The following is a 22,111-nucleotide window of genomic DNA, read 5'->3' on the forward strand; positions in this document are numbered from 1 at the left end:
GGGAAAGATGAACGGAGCAAAGTACTGAGAGATCCTTGATGAAAACCTGCTCCAGAGCACTCCGGACCTCAGACTGGGACAAAGATTCACCTTCCAAAAGGACAACGACCCTAAGCACACAGCCAAGTCATCACAGGAGTGGCTTCAGGACAAGGCTCTGATTGTCCTTGAGCCTGGACTTAAACTCGATTGAGCATCTCTGGAGAGACCTGAAAATAGCTATGCAGATCTGCAGAGAAGAATGGGCGAAACTCCCTGAATACAGGTGTGCCAATCTTGTAGCGTCATTCCCAAGAAGACTCAAGGCTGTAATCGCTGAAAAGGTGCTTCAACAAAGTACTAAAGGGTCTGAATACTTATGTAAATGTAATATTTCAGTTTTTTCTAAAAACCTGTTTTTGCATTGTCATTATGGGGTATTGTGTGTAGATTGCTGAGGATAAAAAAAAAAATCTATTTTAGAATAAGGCTGTAACGTAACAAAATGTGGAAAAAGTCAAGGGGTCTGAATACTTTCCGAATGCACTGTAAACTGCTGCTACTGTCTATTAACTATCCTGTTCACTTTATCCCTACCTATATGTACATACAGTAGCTACCTCAATTACCACGTACCCCTGCACATCGACTCAGTAGTGGTACTCCCTGTAAATTGACACATTATTTTATTTTTTACTCGTTATTGTTATTCACTGTGTATTTATTCCTCATATTTTTGTTTTTTATCTTTAACTCTGCATTGTTGGAAAATAACACGTAAGMAAGCATTTCACTGTTCTACACCAGCATGTGACAAATATATCTATATTTTTTTTWAATCCTGGCACAATAAATAATATTAATTAARACTATATGTTTGTCCTTCAAAAAGAGATAACATGCAATTAAAGCAAGTAGTAAAGTTTGGTATGGCTGAGGCTAAAAACGGTGCAAATAACAACAACATTTACATTTCATGGCCAATAATCCAACTAAAATCTTCTGTAAATGTCACTTGCTGGATCTATATGGACAGTTTAATTAAAAACCTTCAATCATCACCTCTAAGTCACTCACAGAGCTAGAATGTCCTAGAGCAGTGCCCATGTGACAACAATTTTGGACCCCCTTGTGGCCCCCCTAAATGTGGAGTATGAAATAATTTTTACATAACAWATTTTTGCTATCGTTCTTTTTTTACATCCGTTATTAGACAGTGGCAACGATGATGATTATGAACATGGTCTTTTGCCTGCTAATGCCTGCAACGCAGTGAAGAAAACGATATGACAACAATAACGTCCAATGTAACTGGCCACTCTAACAGTACAACTGGCCCCAGGGACTCCCAATCACAGCCGGATGTGATACATATTCTAGGATGTATAGCCTATAAACACCACTCAAAGCCAATATGGGGGGGGGACGTAACTCTGAGTAGCCCATTTGATTTGTTTATGGGTGCTTAGAATTATTCCACTATTTATGGAAAATATGGGCCAGATAGGCCTACTGATTACAGAGAAACTTTATTTTCAAGATATTTATAGTGAGTGCATGTGTATTCAGAGAAGCTAYAATTAAGGTACAGTATTTGCACAACATTGAGGATGATCTTTGCGCGTAAGTGCGCACTGAATTAAAATGGGACTTTCTCCCGCAAACTATTCCACCTCAGCCACCATATTAACGAATCATGTGCAGGTAAGATAACTTAGCGATACCTACATCCAATATAACAGAGATGCCTTTCCGTGGCTCTGGTGCGAAGAACTGCTCTTGGGCAACCGACGCCTCCTCCTTCGTGTATTCCCGGGTAGAGATGCTTTTGTTGTCGCTCATCTTGGTGACTATCCAGCGGACGAGCCCGTCAATTGCACCGGGCTGGGCGCCGCTGTTTCCGGACTGTGCAGCCGTTGCTGACTCGCTGTCCTGGTCCACGGGTTTTGGTTGCTCTTTGCTGTCCTGAGCCCGGAGTTTCGGTTGTTCTTTTTGGAGCAGTTTGTGGACACCGTCCCTGCAGTAGCGCGCTGCTTGCTCACACATCCTTTTGCACCGGAGCGTTCATGCTGAGCGCTATGGGGCCAATCCCTCCCTCCCCTCTTACATCATCATCGACCCTCCGAACATCTCCGAAAACACACCTCTCCTCAACATCACTTCAAACTTTAAGAGGGTTAGTGGACTATTCCAGGTGACTGTCTATTGATGCCGTGGTAATATTCGATTAGACTAATCAGCATCTTGCCTGATACAGGTCTACTTGCTTAAATATATGAGAAGTTATTGTATATGTAGAAGTTATTGTAAGGAAATGTAAGTAAACGTGTTGAGAGACATTGTACAAAGTGGACTGAAGCACCATGAATTAAGTTAAAGAAAAGTATATGAGTCCTTTCAACACTACCTCTAACAGACCTCTATCAGTTTTGGGGCAAATTAATCAAGTCACTAGCTAACTACGTTTCCATTAGGATAGTGGCATGGTTGAGTGGGGTGATGTCACCCAGTGTATGTGGTTCATTAATTAAGCCACTGATTAGGCCCCCTGTTGCATTCATAATCTCTGCTAGATGAAAAGTTTGGCTGATGATGATCAGAGACATTGGGCCTCACCATAGAGCTCAGAATGCCCCACCTACATGTTTCATCTGAGCCCCTCTACATTTGGAGGAATGTCCCTCATTACTAGTGTGTGATGTGTGCTACTATAAAGGCCCATGCAGGATAACCTTTGTGAGTTGAAAGACTCCCTGGTCCTGCCCTTTTCAGAGAGGTGATTAAGTCATTCCAGGCCTCTCTCTTTAATTAGCCAAATCCACCAGAGTAGGAAGAATGCTCTGCCTTTAGAAATATTTATATATAATTATTGTCATTTTAATGTGTGGCATAAAACTGTATACGGAAATCCTCCACAGCAGTTGAGGAGGAACCCATTCTTGCCTCAGGCGACTAGAGGTGCATCCATCCGCCTCTGGTCTCTGACAGAAGGCCTGATGCCCAGCAGAGCACAGCCAGTCAGACCTGGATGGGTTACACTAAATGGGTCTCAACAGGACTTCTATGTGACTCTGGTTACTTGAGCCTCATCTGCCTCATTGCTTCCCCACACAGATCAGGCAAACGAGCCCAATACAGGCAGCCCAGCAGAGACAGGCCTCTCCTGTGGTCAGGCCCAGATGGATGTGATGCCCCTTAGCAAAGAGCTGGGAGCGTTCCATAGAGGAGAGAGCTCCTTCACTGGATCATCTTATCTGTCTACTCTGATTACAGTTCAGCTGCATCATAACTGCTAGCCAGTTTCAAACCGACAATCATAAACACAACACATGCCCTTTCTGTCAAAACTGTTCATCCTCTTCTGGTCACCGTCTTCTATTGAGACCGCACAAGATAGGGGTATCAAGAACAATCTGATCATATAACAAGCCCATCAAATAGACCCACATGCTATGCAGTGGTGGTTATGCCATCCATCCTTATTGAGCTGATAGCCTACAGAGCACAGCCCACGGTACCAAGTTAGTTCTGGCAGAGGGACTGCTGACACGGGCAGCAAAGAAACAGTGGATTCACGATCCTGTGAAAAAATGAAAGAACAATTTGAATTCCGTGGTTAGGAAAAAGAGCCAATATATGTATGTGTGCCTGTACAATGCCCTCCCACTCCCTCATTAAAGCTCTCCTACTCACCAGATTAAAAGCTCTGCCAGGAGACTTCAAACCCCGGCGCAATATTTAAATATGAAAGAATTTAACAACTCATTGATTGAGAGAATGAGGGAAAATTGCAATAGTTATCTGTCCCAAAACACAGGCACTCCTCCTGCTTGCTAACTGCATGCTCTCTCTCACACACACAAACACACACTCACTCTCTCTCATTCTGACACAACTATTCAACTGCTGTTTATGCAAATTGAAACGCTTTTTATATTTCATGCATCTTGAACACCCATCCTGTTCCCACAAATGAATGTAGGAAGTCACTGGTGCTGACACATAATGGTTGCTATTTGGAGGAGTAAGTGCTCTCCCTAGTGGCTGAGAGGGACATGATCTAGAAGAGATAACACCCAACAGAGCTGATACGATAGACCATTTCTGCTATAAATATATTTATTATTTAGTCTCACAATGTATAAATCTCCTAAGGCTTTATAAATAGGACAACAGCACATTATTATTTGTAAAATCAATAACTAAATGTGATTACTGTAGCCTACTGATTTAAAACACATTCAACAAATACAATTCCGTGCTAAAAGTATAAATGTAAGTGCAACAGAAGAAAAACACCCATCTATATGACATTTATTAGCTTGACATTTGCTTAAAACTATATCAGTGTGGAGTAAACATATTGTAGTATCAACCATAATGTGCATTGAACTGTTCTATACTGTATAGAAGAGGTTCACCCTCCTCTAAGAGGTCTTGTCCCTCTGGGCCAGCTCAGGGCAGTAGCCCTTCAGGTAGAAGACCCAGGAGATGCTCTGGCCGTGGCCCTCGGAGCGCGGGCTGGAGATGGTCAGCTTACCACTGCAGGGCCCTCGGGAGCCAGGGGGAGGCCCCTCGAACATAACAAGAATGTTATGGGTCTTCTTGGACCGGATGGTCTCCACGCCCTTCACAGTGAAGGATGGGCTGTCCACCTGGAAGGAGAAGGCTGTGGTCTGGACAAACACATTCTTAAAGGGGATGGACACGCTGGATCCGGCGCGGATGGTGAAGGGGCCCTGGGCTTTGGGAGGGGTGCAGCACCCAAAGAGAGGGAACATGTATTCTCCACCAAACCCTGAGGAGAGGGTGAGCATGCCACGGATCTCTCCCAACTGACAGGGCTCAAAGTAAACCTCCAGGCTGATGTCTGTGCCCGCCTGGTAGCCAGCTGCAGCGTTAATGTTCTTCTCCACAATGAAGTCAGGACTGTCCGTCTAAGAGAGACATCATATCATCAGAGACATAATTTTATGATCATGCATTCCCCAAGATAATGAATTAAATCTATAATGGAAATGCTATAGCTTGTATTGTCCAACGTCTACAAGATATTCTATAAAAAGTACAATTTGTAGAGAAAGGCAGTAAGACAACAGGTTTCCAGGTAACAGTGGTCATCAAGCATGAGCTGTGTGCCTGGCTGTGTGGGTAAATGATTGCAGGTGGATCCAGTACCTTGCAGGCATACTCTGCCTTGACGCGGGAGTAGTTGGTAAACTTGGCAGAGACGGAGTGTCCGCTGCCCAGCGGAGCACGGAAGTAGAGCGGTTTCTCATGCGACGCTGGCAGGGCTTTCAGCAACAGCTCATAGTGGAAGTAGCCCAACTCTCCATTATGAAGAATGAGACGAGCAGTGGACTCGCCCGCACGCAGCGGCTGGTACTCAAATGAAAGAGTGGCCTGCGATTTAAATAAAACCAAACAAAAATGGAACAATCATGCATTGGTTTGATACGCTAAGGAAAAGCAATCATAGTCAAGATAATAGAAGAAGTCAGGTGCATGTAGACCCACCTTGGAGAGTGCAGGCGTAGAGAGCTGTGGAGGCACACTGACCTCTGGGCTGCGGCACTCAGCACTGAAGAACAGGCTAATGGGGAGGGGGTTCTCCACCCTGACAGAGGCAGAGGCTGTCTGGCGCACCGGAGTCACCATTTCTATGGTGCTGATGACACCCGGCGCTGTGGCCTTGAAGTTCAGGTAGTAGAACAGGTACTCCCCTGTAGACTCATTACGGAATGTCACCTGGAGGGCAGGGAGTAGAGGAGGACAGGACACATGGTTAAATACAAAGTCAACTTGGAAAACAGCTGCCTTTGGCATTCTTCACAATGTGTAGGTAGCAGGGTAGAGTAATGATCTGGGTTTTGCAATCTAAACATACCTGAAGATAGATATTATTCTCCTGTATGCATTTATAATGTAGATCTCCACTCACCTTGGCGTTGTACTGGCCCTCCTTGTAGGTGAAGAAGGAGACCTTGTAGTCCCTCTTGGCCAGAGCTGGTACATCCAGATAGTCCAGCCCCTTCAGCGACACACTGCTGTCTGGCCTCTCTGGCTTCATGATCTCCACTACAGCACGGAACCTGCACACAGAACAGCTTAACACAGGCAGCTAACAAAATTGTGGCAACGTATTAGGAGTGTAGTGTGACAGTGGTAGAATCAGTAAGCTGCTGATAGACGTCCTGCTAAAGTAGTAGTATGGTGGTACCTCTGAGGTTTGGAGAGCCAGTTCTGGACGGGAACCATCTCAGTGTACTGGGTCTTGGAGGGCATCTCGTGGGTGATGGTGGCTACAGCCTTGGGGGCCTCAGCAGTGCCATGCAGAGTGTAGAGCATGCCTGTCCCATCTGGAAAGGAGAAGAATACAGAGCCCTGGAAGAGGGAGAGGAGGACAGTAGGGTCAAGCAACAGAGACAAATCACAGGATGCATCTATAGTACATAATGCTATAATATGCTGTATCATATGAACATATTATTTGACTAAAACCAAAATATGTTAATTGTCGGCAACAATAATAATTTGTCATCCTATTCAAGGCTCTTCACACTACAAATATGCCCAGTCTGTTCTAGAGCCAAGAAAGCGCTGCAGTGAAAGTGTCTCACCAGGTGCTTCTTGCCATCGGCGGTCGTGACCATGGGTTTGTATGTGATCTCGTAGGCCTTGTTCTGCTGGTAAGGCTCAATGATGAAGGAGGGAGGGCCACTCCAGTGCTCCCCCTCCATCACAGGCTTCAGAGTCCAGCGCTGGTTGGTGCGGTTGGACAGGGTCAGTGACTGGATGTGCTGACAGCGCACCTGACACACAAAATGCAACACCTGTGAAGAATGAGAGGGGTAGAGAAAGGGGAACAAGCGATAGGGAACAATCATTAATAAACGCAGGTCTCATTTTCTATGCAGGTTTTGGGTTTATATTGTGGACATGCGTTGTATTAAAGAGATCTCCAAGCAGCCTTACCTCTTTGGTGACCGGGGGTAGGATACAGGAGCCTGCCAGGGTGAGTTTGATGGGCTTGGCTCCTTCTATAGAGCAGGGTAGGTCATCATATCTCAGCTCATGGCTCAGCTCCACAGGGGAAAAGGTCACATCAAAAGGCACCTCCATGCCGGGGCAGATGTAGCCCTCTACAGGGGTGATGGAGAAGTCTCTGCCAAACCTCTTCATTTCCCACTGGAACCTGACACAGTCACAAGGATGGATACATCAATACAACAGATGCTAGATAATGGCCATTATTACCTATTGTATAAGTATGTAGCTGTAACATAGCATACTTTACATTTTTATGACCATCAATAATAGGAGAGCATACAGTATCTAATAAAGTATTCAACTTTATCATTGACTGACATCGGTTCAATTATTTGAATTCCATTTATTTCGGGGGTTTCTGAGCTCAATGTGCAGTTTCTCTAGAGAAATCAGATCAAGCCCGAACTGTGTGATGTAATATGCGGTTGAAGTTTCAAACAGGCCAATATTCTACATTGTTTAGTGCAGAAAACGTGGTAATTAACTACATAATTGTAACGGATTTCCTCTTCGTCTGAGGAGGAGTAGCAAGGATCGGACCAATGTGTAGCGTGGTAAGTGTCCATAATGAGATATTAAATAACTCAACAGAACAAAATAACCAACCAACCAACCAACCAACCAAAACAGTCCCGTATGGTACTAACACAGGAAACAATCACCCACAACACACAATGGAAAACAGGCTACCTAAATATGGCTCCCAATCAGAGACAACAATAAACAGCTGCCTCTGATTGGGAACCACACCAGGCCAAACACATAGAAAAACAACAACCTAGAAAAAAGAAAATAGACTGCCCACCCTAACTCACGCCCTGACCAAACTAAAATAGAGACACAAAAACGGAACTAAGGTCAGGACGTGACAATAATCCATTACGTGCCTACTTGTCCGGTCTGTGTGGGCCCAGAGATGGAGAGAAGAGAGAAAAACGTGCGCTCGAGAGGGATAGAGAGCAGTTGCCTCGCAAGGTACACTACATGACCAAAYGTATGTGGACACCTGCTCGTCGAACATCTCATTCCAAAATCATGGGCATTAATATGGAGTTGGTCACCAGTTTGCTGCTATAACAGACTCCACTCCTCTGGGAAGGCTTTCCACTAGATGTTGGAACATTGCTGCTGGGACTTGCTTCCAGCAGCACAAGAGCATAAGTGAGATCGGGGACCGATGTTGGGAGATTAGGCCTGGCTCGCAGTCGGCGTTTCAATTCATCCCAAAGGTGTTCGATGGGGTTGAGGTCAGGGCTCTGTGCAGTTCCTGATTCATCACTCCAGAGAACGAGTTTCCACTGCTCCAGAGTCCAATGGCGGCGAGCTTTACACAATTCCATCCGACGCTTGGCATTGCATATGGTCATCTTAGGCTTGTGTGCGGCAGCTCGGCCATGGAAACCCATTTCATGAAGCTCCCGAAGAACAGTTCTTGTGCTGACGTTGTTTTCAGAGGCAGCTTGGAAATCGGTAGGGAGTGTTGCAACTGAGGACAGACTAATTTTACGCACTACGCACTTCAGCACTCGCTGGTCTGGTTCTGTGAGCTTGTGTGGCCTACTACTTTGCGGCTGAGCTGTTGTTGCTTCTAGATGTTTCCACTTCACAATAACAGCCCTTAAAGTTGACCGGGGCAGCTCTAGCAGGGCAGAAATTTGACGAACTGACTTGTTTGAAAGGTGGCATCCTATGACGGTGCCACGTTGAAAGTCATTGAGCTCTTCAGTAAGGCCATTCTACTGCCAATGTTTGTCTATGGAGATTGCATGTCTGTGTGCTCGATTTTATACACCTGTCAGAAACGGGTGTGGCCTAAAATAGCCAAATTCACTCGTTTAAAGGGGTGTGCACATACACTATATATACAAAAGTATCTCTACCTGAAAATACATGATCTGTGATTGATAGTTGGTATTCAGCAGTCATATACACTGAGTATACCATTAGTAACATATTCTTAATATTGAGTTGCATTCTCCCTTTTGCCCTCGTCAGGGCATGGACTCTACAAGGTGTCGAAAGCATTCCACAGGGATGCTGGCCCATGTTGTGCGTGAAAAACCAGCAGCGTTGCAGTTCTTGACACAAACTGGTGTGGCTAGCACCTACTACCATACCCAATTTAAAGGTACTTAAATATTTTGTCTTGCCCGTTCAACCCTCTGAATGGCACATATATTTGCTCCCGAGTGGCGCAGCAGTCTAAGGCACTGCATCTCAGTGCTAGAGGCGTCACACCAGACCCTGGTTTGATTCCAGGCTGTATCACAACTGGCCGTGATTGGGAGTCCCATAGGGCGGCGCACAATTGGCCCAGCGTCCTTAGGGTTTGGCCAGGGTAGGCCGTCATTGTATATAATAATTTGTTCTTAACTGACTTGCCTAGTTAAATAAAGGTTAAATAAAAATAAAATAAATAAATATACGCAAWCCATGTCTCAATTGTCTCAAGGCTTCAAAATCCTTCTTTAACCTGTCTCCTCCCCTTCATTTACACTGATTGAAGTGGATTTAACAAGTGACATCAATAAGGGATCATAGCATTCACCTGGCTTCACCTGGTCAGTCTATGTCATGGAAACAGCAGGTGTTCTTCCTGTTTTATTTACTTAGAAGAACTGCTAAAATAGTGATGTCAGACAGCATAGGCAGAAGCTCTAGAGATAAGATGACTTAGAATGAAATAATAAAGTCATCAAATAAAACAAATGTAATATACACAACAACTGAAATATTTTATTAAAGTAAAGTAATGTGAATAAATGATGGTTATTAAGTGATAAGCAGTAATGGGCAGTCACTATGATCATGGGACACATTTTTTTATGCTGTGTTGTTACAGCATTCAACCCACATAATGCATAGTGCAAAACTAAACAAATTAAACCGTGATTGTTTCTTAATAATTGAATCGAAACCGAATGGACCTCAAAAAGCACTAATCACTCAGCATTAGTGTCAGAGTACCTACCTGGCTCCGATGTCTCCAGAGTTCTGCATGATGATGCGTCTTGTGACCTTGCAGCGCTGAGCGACAGCTCCAAAGGGCAGGTAGTCCTGGTCCAGCTTGACCTCCACTCCCTGACAGCAGCCCTTCAGTACCAGCAGGGGGCGAACCGTGCCCAGACACTCAAACTGCAGCTCTGACGTGAAGGGAGCCATGCGCTGCCTGGGAGAGAACAGCACCTCCACCAGACAGCGGCCCCCAAACGGCTTCAGGGTCACCTCACCTGGCGGGTTCACTGACAGCACCTATGGTACAGGAGAGGAACACGTCTCATCACACTCACATCTAGAATGACAACCCCATGAAAAGGAACACTCTTTTTGGCTCAACTGTGTTCTCTTTATAGATTCATTCTGAGCAAAATATACATTAATCTAGCAACTGTACTACTTGTGTGTCTGTGAGAGGGAATAGTGTCAGTGGTGTGGAGGTGGCTGTGAGGCGTACCCTGGAGTCCAGCAGAGTGTGTACAGTAGAGCTGAGTAGCAGGGAGAAGGTTAGAGAGGATTGGCTGTTGTTCACCAGGGGAATCACCCTCCTGATCTTCTGACCAATCTGCAGAGCCCCTAGATTCACCAGCTTGTGTCTGGGGTCTTCAAAGTCAACCTGATAGCAGGAAGTTCACAGGGGAGGTATGCATAAAGACACACACAAGCATAAACACACACACACGCAAGCTCCCACACACGCACTCCTCACCTTCATCTCAATGCCTTGACCTAGGATCTCGACCATCTGCTTGGCACAGTCATTGATCTCGAAGACCACTCTCTCATGGTAGCGCATGGCCTCCCGTGGGTAAAAGGTGATGGGCACTTCCATGGACCCACCAGGGGGCAGCACCTCTGGCTGGAAGCCCACCTCCAGGAATGGGGTGTTGGAGAACTGACAATCTAGACTGGAGAGGACAATAACCTGCTATGGCAGCTCCCTCAATGAGAAACACTGATAAATAAAGTATGCCTTTCCCTGTCAGTGCAGTGAGGCCTTTTTCATTACATTTCATTTGGTAGTTTGAGAGGAAATTAAATGGTCTGACAGCGAGCCTGACAATGGATATATGCTGTTTTGTTTAAGTTTAGAAGTTGTCGCTCAAACACAGGCAAAGTGCCAGACAACCTGTCAGCTGGTACCTGATCCCTCTCTCTCCCTTGTTGCTTATGATCAGTGTATGTGTGGCTGGCACCATCCCTGCACAGTAGATAAAGCTCATTCCAAAGTTGTGTTTCAAGAAGGAGAAATCCAGGCCAGGAGCAACCGCTGAACCCAGGATGGAGCAGCTGAACACAGGCCCGTTCTTAATCTGAAGAGAAGTGAGAGATGGTATGATTCATAGATTGGAATCATATACACAGTAGATATAAGGATGAAAAGGAAGAGCAATGATGCTAAGATGAGATGCTCACCTTGATGTTGAGGCCCACGTCTTTGAGCACACACTTCTGCAGGGGGAAGAATGTGACAGTACAGCGGCTTTGTCTGCCCACCTCAACACTCCCCTTGTCTGTCTCCACCTTTAGGTGGCGCTGCATCTCCGCCGAGCCCCATAACTCATACTGAACATCCAGACTGAACTTTCCCAGGTTGGACACTAAGAAGGTACACAATGTCGTATCACTGAGCTCCACCTGAACAAGGACAAAAAGCAAAAGGAAGAGAACAAAATGTCATTATAAAAATTCAAACAGGGCAAAGGAGAGAAAAAGTACCTCTGAATTTGCATGATTTTTGTACTTCACACAACAAAGGTTTAAGGGGATTTTGGTGTATAAATAGCCTTTCTGTCTGTCTTAAGCTTTGAAGTGGACATTTCTCACTTGTTTGAAGTCCACCTGATGATAAGAGTTGCCTGGAGACAGATCGGTGACGCCTCCCTCGGTGCTCTCACACTGCACACAGGCATTCATGCTGTAACCCTCTGCCTTGACGTTCATATTGAGGGGCTGGACCTTCCCCTTCACCTGGACCAGCAGGTTAAAGGTCACCACTCCATCTTGTGTCGGGGTGAAAGAAACAAGCACAGGGAACCTGCAAGACACCAGGAGAGAGAGGATGTTTTGTGTCAAGGGTATCACTCTGACAATACAGTAACTATAACTACAGACAGTCCCTCTTGGGCTGATACACCATTCTATTAAATTAGATTCAGGTGTATCACCGGTGAAGTTGAGTTACACACCTGTCTTTAGGTGGCACCACCCCCTCCATGGGCTCCAGCTGCAGGCTGTCCAGGAAGGCCTCTGAGTAACGGGACGTTTCCTTAATGAAGAACTGAAAGGGCTGATTCTCTCCATTCAGCAGATACACTGTTTGGTGAGCCTTGTGTCCTACAGAGACATATTCACAGAGACATGTTGTCACAACAAATGTTCACAGGTTATATATATAGGACTGATGTTGTGTTTYGGATAATGTTATTAAGAATTATCTCATATGATAGTGATTCTAGTGCAGTGGGTATTTTCTACCTTAGTTGCTGTATTGCACTTACCCACTAGCAGGTTTCCCAGGTTAAGATGGGCATGGTCCATGTAGACAACAGGCTCACTAGCTGTTCCAACCAGCAGGAAGGGCACAGACAGGTTCTGATCTGGGATCAGGAAGGTCCAGAATGACTCCACTGTATCTGGCTCCTGGGCCTGGAACTCAAAAGATACCTGCAGCGGGAAGAATTAGAGATTTTACAGCTGACATTTTCTCACAGTAAACTAGTAAAACAGCAGAGAGCAGGGTTCGCTGGAGCTGCACTAAAAGCAGTAAGAGTAGCTGACATTTTATCAGTGATCAAGGACCTTAAAGTGAAGCACAATATACACAAGCCATACCTCTACTTTCTTCCCAGGCTGAATGGAGTTATTTGGTGTGAGACATTGGAAAGGGGAGGCACCTGCATCCTCACATCTCCAGATAAAGGAGTAAGGCTTGTTGGTGGGGTTAACAATGCTGAACTGCCTGTATGGGGAAAAAAGATACAATGAAATATACTATTCAAAAGTAGTGAACATGTTTATGGCATGAGTGATCAAGCTACAACCCACCTAAGGATGGAGGAGCCAATGCCCACAGATCTGAACTCTATGACCCTGGTGTTGGGGTCCAGGGGGGCCCTGGGCAGGGCCCCATGAGGACCACGCAGTTCTGGGTTACGTCTGTTTCCACTGATGTAGTCTGAGTCCTCCAGGTGGAAGTGGCAGTAGGGCAGTAAACTGCGACCACACACCACCATGGTGGGGCTCTGCTCGTCTTTCAGGTTGGGGATGCTGTCATAAAACACACACATAAATACAATATTTGAGATGATGGAAGTGCGAAAGCACACATCAAAGATTCACTCCGCCTTGATTTGTAAGTGTGTGTCTAATGTTCCTAATCCTGACCTGCAGACCAGCCTGGCTTCACACTCTGCTACCTCCAAGGGGGAGAACTTGATCCTGAAGGTCTGGGTGGCTCCAGGGCTGATGATACCCACACTGGGCTCCACGGAGAAGGGTGGCAGGTCTGGGTCACCCAGCATCAGGCATGACACGCTCTCTAAAGAGCTGGCAGGTCTCACCCCTAATCTACTGCTCTGACAGGAGCGAGGGCTAACGTCTGGAAATATAGAGCACAGATCATGTCAGTTACAAGGTCTGCTGATATACAGTACATACAGTATATTGATAGCATATTTTTACATTTTCCCTAAAAACCAGAAGGCAGTGTCTGAAAGTTACCTCCATGATCAAAGTTGACACCTTTTCCATATCTGTCCATTAGGACCTGCCATGAGTACTCCAGCTTCACACTGCCTTTGTTCACCATCTGGAGCCTGCACACCATGGGACATGATGACGATTAGAGGAACTAAAATTACATAATTTTTTATTTCAGACTTACATATGAAAGGCACAGAAACCCAAATAGACATTAACTTACTGGAACATTCTGGTTTGATAGAGCAGTGTGTCCTTGAAGCGGATGGTCTCTGCGTTGCAGGTGAACTTAGCATAATCACACACAGCACTGATGCGCAGCTCCGTCTCCCTGAATGACTTCTCTACTACAGAATGGACTGGCTCTGGGTCTGTCTCAATCACCTGGGGACAGACAGGACACACTCAACTTAATATTGAGCTCTCTATCAGTGTTTAAATTGAATTGCCTCTCATTCCTTCATGGGTCATTATACACATAAATACAGTGCAAGTAAAGCTTCTGGATAAATAAAATGTGTTTCCATTTTATAAATTAAAAAAAGATCATGAAAGATTCTGCTTTATCCCAGCTGCTTTATGACTGGGCGGTCAGTCACAGATCTTTAGGTGACTTCACCTTCTTCTTTGTAGGCTGTTGACTGCCCACTTGTTTTCCAGAGTCGACCCACTTGACGGTCCTGAGGCGGTCGTCCCAGTCTGGCACCTGGTCCACTGGCTGCTGGAACACCACCCTGCACAGCTTACACTTCATAGGCTGGGCAATCAGCACTACGGGCTGCTCTGAGCAGAAGGTCACGGTCACCTCCTTGGCACAGCCTGCATGGAGGTGGCCCACCTGGGGGGAGAAGGAGACCTGGGGGCCGTCGGCGGGCCACTCGAACCTCAGCACGTTATTGCTGCTCAGGTTGGTCATGGTGAAGGTCTCCTGGTAGGGCCGGGACACCTCACAGTCTCCAAAGAACAGCAGGTCCCCCTTACCTGGGGACAAAATACAAGGGAGGGACACATATTCAACTAAGGGCCTGAAGTAGTGGAAAACATGCACACATTTGCTGTATCATTCTACAAAGCTTTGAGGCCTTACCATCTGGTGAGTACTCCTTTTGCTGAGCCTTGCTGTTGATGTTGTCCAGGGAGATGACGTCATGGTAGCCCTCCCCCAGCAGCCGCACCACTGTCTCCTCATACTGGTTGTCCACCACTAGGAGGCGCATGTTGGCCTCGAAGCTCTGAGCCACCACGGGACTAAAAACCACCTCAAACTCTGCCTGCTGACCGCCTAACAGCACCAAGGAGGCAGTGTGCGCCATCTGTCTCTCTAAGGGGAGAGGAAAGATGGATAGGATGAACTTTACAGTTGAAACAATCGTATTACTATACAGTGTCTCTGCTGGTTTTCTCATGGACCAGTTGTATACTGTACCAACCTGTCCCGACCTCTGCATCTATCTGTGATGAGGAGATGTTGCTGCAGATGGTGTTGGGAGCAGCTCCCAAAGTGAACACCCCCATCTTATCCAGAAGATCAATGTGAATCTGCAAAGCAGTCAAATAATGCCAATGTATAAACAGCACTGTTCCATTTAATCACAACTATTTCAATGAAAACGTAATATAAACAGAGGATGTTCTCACCTGAGCAGGTACATTGACATCATTCTTCAGGACCAGGGGCAGGGTCTGGGCCCGGCCCACCAGCAGCCGTTTGAACTGCAGCAGAGGGTGTCCACGGCTGGTCCTCAGGACTGGTCTCAGAATAGTCACACTGGGCAGATTGCCATCACCCATCAGATCAAACACCAACACCTTGGACTTGGCCATGGGTTGCAGACTAGGAAGTACAGGAGAGTGAATGATGAGAGAAAACTTTACCCACACACACAGGTATGCACACACACACACACGCAAACTGAGGTATGTACCTGGTAGCTCCCTCCAGGGTGGCCTCAAACACAGCATGGTAGGTCTGCATGGTCTGAGGGGCGAATGTGATGATGGCAAAGGCATGAGAGTGACTGGGTATAGAAAGCCTGCCAGGCGTCAACTCAAACACCTCCGTGCTACGCACTGATATCTGTAACAGACAAACAGTCACTGCTCGCCCTGCTGCCTTACAGCCTACAAACACAATCAATCTCTGTTTCATAAACATGTTCATCAGAAAACCACCCATACCTTCGTAAGGACAGGTTTAACTGCGAGGCTCAGCTCGCAGGGCACCTTGCCGTTGTTGGTGAGGCGGAAGCGGGCTTTGGCGGGACGACCCACCAGAACATTATTGAAAACAAATTTGTTCTCATCCTGGATATAGATGCCCATGGAATCACGGAACTGCTCACAGTACAACATGGTGCTGGTCTTGCAGATGCGGTGCTCCTCAAAAATAGAGGCAATGTCTTTGTATGCAATCCCTGTAGAAAAAACAAACATTTGGAAAGTGAGTCCCAATTTCAACATAAGCGCTCAGGGCCAGGGGTAACGTTACATCACATTTCCTTCTCAACCATTGCTAACTCATATACACACCTGACATGCAGACTTCAGCCACAAGCCGGTAGGGGATACCGCCTGGATTGTCTGAGGGGTCTCGGTCGGTGATGTCCAGGGCCAGACACTCCTGCCAGCGTCCTGCCTGCTCTGCCACACAGTCTACCGTGACCACCTGGTGAGCGCCCGGCGCCAGGATACCAAAACCAGGGACCAATGAGAACACGCCCATGGTGAAACGGGCCTGCACACCGGGGAAGAGAGGGAGGCATGGGGATGGGGCAGTGGTGGATTATGGATACATATTCAAATGTTTCTCTTCATTAAGGTCATTTATATCTGCTGAAGTTAGTCCCTAATTTTTATGTGTGTTGTAATACTAGGAGGAACTCTTACCAGAGTGGACATGCCCATGTCCTTCTGGATGGATTCAGCTCGCCGCACTTTGTTTCCAGTGAGGGGTTTAGCAGAGTGGTTCTCACGTGATGTTCTCTTCCCCACAATGCTGCAGTGAGACATAAAGAGGCATTCCATGACTTTGGGTTATACAGAGAAAGAGCTAAAATACAGGAAGTATTAGGAGTGAGATACAATAAGGTCAGAGTTCATAGTGGTGATCATACCCTCTCCTCTGGGCAGGCTGTGGCAGATCTTTACACATCCTGCTGATGTTGAAGCGGATCTCAAAGTCTCCCTTGTTCTCTATGGTGAAGGTTTGTGTCTTGCGGCAGCCGTAGACTAGTGGGCCAAAGTTAATGTCACTGGAGGGCATGATGTTGTATTTCGAGAAGAGGGACTGGACTGATACTTTGATGGGAATGATGGCAATGGTCTCTCCACCCTCTGCAATATTTGGCTCAATCACCTGTGAGAAAAAGCAGACACCTTTAAGGCACCAGTGGATACTGAAACTGAAACAGCATACTACTGAAACTCGAGTTTTATTGGTTGAGTCTACTAACTTGACAGCGCAGAATTGGTTGCTCTCGGATGGACACCTCCTTGTTGTGGCGGAACACAAACTGGACGCATGTGGGCCGGTCGTTGGGGTTGAGGGAGCCCTTCTGTGGGGTGATGGTGAAGATCTGGTTCAGGTCTGGCACGGCTGGGTCTGTGGCCTCCAGGATAAACCTGGGAAAGTGGAGGCAGAGGGAGGGCTGGTGGATAATGTGCTTAATTTGGTAAAAAATTACATGATTAACAGTTAGCTTTAGGATAGTGTATGTTGATTGATACTCACTTGAAAGCTATCTCATATTTGCCCTTGTTTTTCATGTTCACAGAAAGCTTGACCTCCTCAGATACTTTGATGGTTCCAAAGTCTAGACCGCCGTCAGCCCCTAAAAAACAGACACACGTACGGTAGATCAAGGGAAACACCATTCATTTCCCTTTCACAAACAGGAAAAGGAATTCATCCAAATCAAAAGGAGCTGGTAAAATGATGCATGTGTGAAAGAAACAAGCGTATCTGTCTGTGAGAACTCCTGTAAAGACCTTTAGGGAAGGTGATGTCCAGAGCCACGTCATAGGCCTCAGCAAGGATCTGTATGTTCTCTGTATGGACAATACCCAGGATGTTCTCCACATCGGACACCTAACACACACAGCAACACACAGACAGAAAGTCACACCACAACAATATGAGATAAACAGGAATAATGCAACATGATGATACCAATCATCAAATTAATTATCATCCAGTACTGTACCTCGAGGCGAATGGCTCTCTTCAGGTTGATGGGCTTCATGGCTCTGAAATGCATCTGCAAGCAGAACTCAGAGTGTGGCAGGATGATGCCCTGGTCCTGAGACACACTGAACTCATCCCCCAGCACCTCCAGCCCACTCAGCCTCCAGGCTGCAGGCAGCAGCGTGTTGTTACGCAGGCACAGATTCCTCGTGTCCTTCCTGAGATTCACAACCAGCACAGGGAGAATGGAGTATAGTGGCGAAAGTAAAATCAACAGAAAACTACCATGACAAAAACGAATTCCTCTACTTTGAAACTGACACGTTAAAAAGCACTACAGTAGTTCTGTGCAATGTGGACTACAGCATTAATTAATTCCCTGACCTGTGCAGTAGAATCTTATCAAAATGCAGCTGCTTGCGTTCGATCTCGAGCTCGGGCCGGACCCCGCGACAGGAGAAGCGGAAGATGGCTGGCTCTGGGTTCTCTTTAATACAGCACACCACACTGTCCTCTATCTGCCCTGGGCTCGTAGGGTACGCCCACACTGTCAGCTCCTGCAAGGGCACAACATGGATAAGTGGTACTCTGTGATTACCATACAAAGTTTCATAACAAAATGTGGTTATTACAGTTGTATACTGATAACATCAAAAATGTATGGATGTGAAACTGTTCATTGATATTATTAATGACAATGACACCTTCCTGGTATGTTTGTATCACAACTCTGACAGCTCAGACTACATTCAACTGTGTTATGAGTAGTTCTGATTGGCTACTTGTCTCTCGTTGGGCTTGAGGGTCATGTTGGGAGGGTCTAATAGGTAGGTGGTAGCCTTGGTGTCATGCTGGAAGCAGAAGTGAATCTCAGCATCCAGTGGGGAGTTGTTGTGTATCACCAGCCTTTCCATGTTCTCTGGATACTTCCTCTCTTTATACCTATGGCACAGACAGGTAACACACAGGCATGCATCACACATGTTGTCCTCTATGGAGTTACAGTGAATAAACTCACAGAGTAGGGTAGTGGAAAATAATCCCCTTACCTATCTCTGGTCTTCCCACAGAGCAGCGGACCAAACTCATAGAGGCCAGAGCGGATGATGTAGGTCTTCTGCAGAACCTCATCAGCCTGAAGGACCCTCTTACTGTGGGCAAACACCATCCTGGGAGAGACCAAATTACACACACTCAACACATCATTTACAGTGCTAATAAAATATATAAATCTATAATAAAACTTAGAACAGCTCTGACAAAATTCAGTTAAAGGCCCAGTGCAGTCAAAAATGTGATTTTCATGTGTTTTATATATATATTTCCACACTATGAGGTTGGAATAATACTGTGAAATTGTGAAAACTATGATAATTCCCTTTTAGTGTAAGAGCTGTTTGAAAAGACAGCCTGAAATTTCAGCATGTTTCGGTGGGATGGAGTTTTGGAGTCTGGTGACATCACCAGGCACTAAATTAGCTAATAGACCAATAAGAAAGAGAGTTCCAAACCTCTCTGCCAATAACAGCTAGTTTTCCATTTTCCCCTCCCCACTCAGACCACTCCCAGACAGTCCTAGCAAAATTATTGTGTGAGAAATTGATCTTTGCTAAGCTATTTTTGTTTCTTTTTGACCATTTTAATTAAAAACTATCACAGTAAGGTACTTAATTGTTACCCTGGCATTTTTTGTTATTGAGATAAAAACAGCTGCATTGGAAAAGCTGCAATATGTAACTTTTTGGGTGACCTGACCAAATTCACATAGACATGTGTGTTATAGATCTCTCATTCTAATTGAAAGCAAGTCTAAGAAGTGGTAGATCTTTTCTATGTGTGCTATTCTATGCTCCCCATTCTTAAGTTTTGTTTTTTAGTCTTTTACTGTCGGTTTTATACACCAGCTTCAAACAGCTGAAAATACAATATTTTTTGTTTATGGAAAATATATTTCACATCGGTTTAGATAGTACAATGATTKTCTATACTATACTTGCTTGTTTTGTCACATAAACTGAAATTAGGCTAACTATTTGAATTTTAGCTACCAGGAAATGGCGCAACTTCTGCATAGTGCATCTTTAAGTATAGAAATTGGTTCTATTTCACAAATGTCTTCTAGAAACAAATAACAATACTCACTTTACATCTTTGCTGATGGATGGATATGCACAGATGCCCCTACAGTACATTTGGTACCGTCTCTTTGTACCCAACAACTCAAAGTTCAGTGTTTGGTCAAACTTGCCAGGCAATTGGGAGTGGAACCAGATCTTCAGCGTCACCTCTCCATTGGGTGGGACATTCCAGCGGAATGTGGTGAGCCTATAGAAAACAACACATTTAAGTCACATTTATGCACATTAGTGTATATTCTTATGTAGTGTATAGATTATCTTACCGCTGGTTGCGCTCCTGTTGGGACTCCTGTTGGCACTGCTCAGTGTCAGATAAGGGAGTCACAGCGTTGAGAGGAGGGGAGCGAGACTCATTGGACCTGGCCCCCTTTTTGGCTGGGGCGCGTCTCTTGTCTTTCTGACTCTCTCTGCCTGTGTCTGCCTTCTTCCCCCGTCCTTTGGTAGGGGTCACCACTTCTTCCTGTAAGACCCATTCAGTTAGACTCGACTATGATGAATAGCTTCATTAATTAAACCAAGAGAGGCTGCAGTGGCTCGCAGGTCTGTGTACCCACATCCATACCCACACATGCAATTTTGTGAGCAAAACATTTAAGCAGTTTTAGAGTTAATTTCTTGCAATTCTACACATTTTTCCATGGGGCGTAGAGAAGATTTAGCAATTTTATAACACATTTCTTGCAATTCTACACATTTTGCCATAGGGTGGAGAGAAATGTTTGCAGTTTTTAATATGATATCTAAGTGAGAGTAACTGACAAAATCAATGGGGGCCCCCCGGGCGGTAATTCAACCATTAATAAGTTTAGATAGCTGGCCGCTAGACTAACTTACCAATCTAAAAAATGTTAGCTGACATGGGCAAATTGAGTGACTGTAAGTGACTGACATAAGAGAACAACTGCTGATGCACAACCAAATTTCAAAATTGCACCTTATTTATTCTACTATTCTAACTCTCAACAGTAAGTTGAGATCCCTACTGAGTTGGGCCGCCAGTTGTCCATCCCGGCTCTAGACATAGTGTTATTACTGTATCATCAATGGTGTTTTTTAAAGTGAGCAAGAAGTAAAAAAATAAACGAGTGAATATGGTGGCAATAGTGGTTTGATGTGTGAGGTTATGCTATTTTCCATGGGGGACCAATTATACCTTGACTGAGCCTTGAGCTTCAGCCTCCATGTCTGCATCCTTCTTCTCCCCTGTTGGATCCTCTGGAACTGAGGGCACCATGAAGGTGAAGCAACTAGTGATCTGCTGTGCACTGGGCACAGGCCTCTTCTTAGGGTAGGGGATGACAGAGAAGATAGTGGGGGGGGGGATAGGAGGGCCCTTGGGTCCCAGCCCTAAACCATCCAACACCTGAGAGACAGAGTAAGTGGACATCATGTAAAGCTTTTTTATCAAAGATCGTCATAGGGATAAAATATAAAATTAAGGGAGAGTATTACTGCAATAAATAAGYAAATAAATATCTACTGTACCTCTTCAAGAGGGGGCAGTTTGTTGCTCTTCAGGATCTCTATTCCACTAAGATAGTCCCTCCCAGTAACAGAAAGGAGGATGTGGGGCACAGTCTCAGGTGCAGCCTCCCTGTCCCCTCCCTCAGACCCCTCCACTGCTAGAAGGGCCTGGCTAGGGGCTGGAGACACCAGCTTCACATCTGTGGCATCTGCCTTCAACTTCTCCTTCTCCAAGCGCTCCTTCTCCTTCTCCACCTTCTCCTTCTCCCGCTCTTTCTTGGTCTTCTTGCCGGAGGGGGCCTGTCTCTCAGGGACTACTTCCTCTGGCTCCTGGATGTTGTCTTCAGAGAACAGGGGCTGGAGGAGTTGACCCTGGGCTCGGTCCCAGAACTGTAGGATGTGGAGAAGCTGGGGCTGGCTCTGCTCGTAGAGTCTGAACCGAGACAGCAGCAGGCGGTCACCCTCACTAGACTACAGGGAACAGAAGGAGTAGAGGAGTTTCAATTACAGGCCAGTTAAACAGCTATTAAATATGTTTTATTCATCTGGGTGTCAGCTATTGTTTAAACAATATGAGGTACAATCGTAAAAGGAGGAG

The 22,111-nt window shown here is 45.7% G+C and overlaps 2 protein-coding genes across 3 annotated transcripts in view; both read right to left on the reverse strand.

The window, feature by feature from the left end:
• The window catches only part of necab2 (N-terminal EF-hand calcium binding protein 2), a 129,911-nt gene extending 127,818 nt beyond the window's left edge, over positions 1-2,093 (reverse strand). For both annotated transcript variants that reach the window (XM_023972009.2, XM_023972008.2), the window contains exon 1: positions 1,708-2,093. In XM_023972009.2, the coding sequence (XP_023827777.1) occupies positions 1,708-2,025 (318 nt within the window). In that variant the 5' untranslated portion in view covers positions 2,026-2,093. The remainder of the gene's footprint in view (positions 1-1,707) is intronic.
• A 1,910-nt stretch (positions 2,094-4,003) lies between these two features.
• hydin (HYDIN axonemal central pair apparatus protein) overlaps positions 4,004-22,111 on the reverse strand; it is a 73,975-nt gene continuing 55,867 nt past the window's right edge. The window contains exons 46-85 of the mRNA XM_023972079.2: positions 21,535-21,984; positions 21,203-21,412; positions 20,313-20,509; positions 20,054-20,236; positions 18,961-19,080; positions 18,694-18,853; positions 18,296-18,468; positions 17,931-18,129; positions 17,716-17,815; positions 17,459-17,558; positions 17,181-17,349; positions 16,842-17,083; positions 16,615-16,723; positions 16,258-16,462; positions 15,907-16,142; positions 15,654-15,805; positions 15,367-15,562; positions 15,159-15,267; positions 14,816-15,049; positions 14,348-14,709; positions 13,952-14,112; positions 13,750-13,844; positions 13,414-13,627; positions 13,075-13,296; positions 12,862-12,988; positions 12,528-12,693; positions 12,216-12,363; positions 11,854-12,064; positions 11,443-11,664; positions 11,170-11,339; positions 10,736-10,934; positions 10,484-10,642; positions 10,001-10,281; positions 6,955-7,174; positions 6,600-6,812; positions 6,200-6,363; positions 5,921-6,071; positions 5,497-5,727; positions 5,158-5,382; positions 4,004-4,916 (exon numbers count right to left, since the gene is read on the reverse strand). Coding sequence (XP_023827847.2) covers positions 4,407-4,916; positions 5,158-5,382; positions 5,497-5,727; positions 5,921-6,071; positions 6,200-6,363; positions 6,600-6,812; positions 6,955-7,174; positions 10,001-10,281; positions 10,484-10,642; positions 10,736-10,934; positions 11,170-11,339; positions 11,443-11,664; positions 11,854-12,064; positions 12,216-12,363; positions 12,528-12,693; positions 12,862-12,988; positions 13,075-13,296; positions 13,414-13,627; positions 13,750-13,844; positions 13,952-14,112; positions 14,348-14,709; positions 14,816-15,049; positions 15,159-15,267; positions 15,367-15,562; positions 15,654-15,805; positions 15,907-16,142; positions 16,258-16,462; positions 16,615-16,723; positions 16,842-17,083; positions 17,181-17,349; positions 17,459-17,558; positions 17,716-17,815; positions 17,931-18,129; positions 18,296-18,468; positions 18,694-18,853; positions 18,961-19,080; positions 20,054-20,236; positions 20,313-20,509; positions 21,203-21,412; positions 21,535-21,984 — 7,995 coding nt within the window. The 3' untranslated portion in view covers positions 4,004-4,406. The remainder of the gene's footprint in view (positions 4,917-5,157; positions 5,383-5,496; positions 5,728-5,920; positions 6,072-6,199; positions 6,364-6,599; positions 6,813-6,954; positions 7,175-10,000; positions 10,282-10,483; positions 10,643-10,735; positions 10,935-11,169; positions 11,340-11,442; positions 11,665-11,853; positions 12,065-12,215; positions 12,364-12,527; positions 12,694-12,861; positions 12,989-13,074; positions 13,297-13,413; positions 13,628-13,749; positions 13,845-13,951; positions 14,113-14,347; positions 14,710-14,815; positions 15,050-15,158; positions 15,268-15,366; positions 15,563-15,653; positions 15,806-15,906; positions 16,143-16,257; positions 16,463-16,614; positions 16,724-16,841; positions 17,084-17,180; positions 17,350-17,458; positions 17,559-17,715; positions 17,816-17,930; positions 18,130-18,295; positions 18,469-18,693; positions 18,854-18,960; positions 19,081-20,053; positions 20,237-20,312; positions 20,510-21,202; positions 21,413-21,534; positions 21,985-22,111) is intronic.

Source organism: Salvelinus sp. IW2-2015, linkage group LG26 (assembly GCF_002910315.2).
Source record: "Salvelinus sp. IW2-2015 linkage group LG26, ASM291031v2, whole genome shotgun sequence".
Classification (NCBI taxonomy): domain Eukaryota; kingdom Metazoa; phylum Chordata; class Actinopteri; order Salmoniformes; family Salmonidae; genus Salvelinus; species Salvelinus sp. IW2-2015.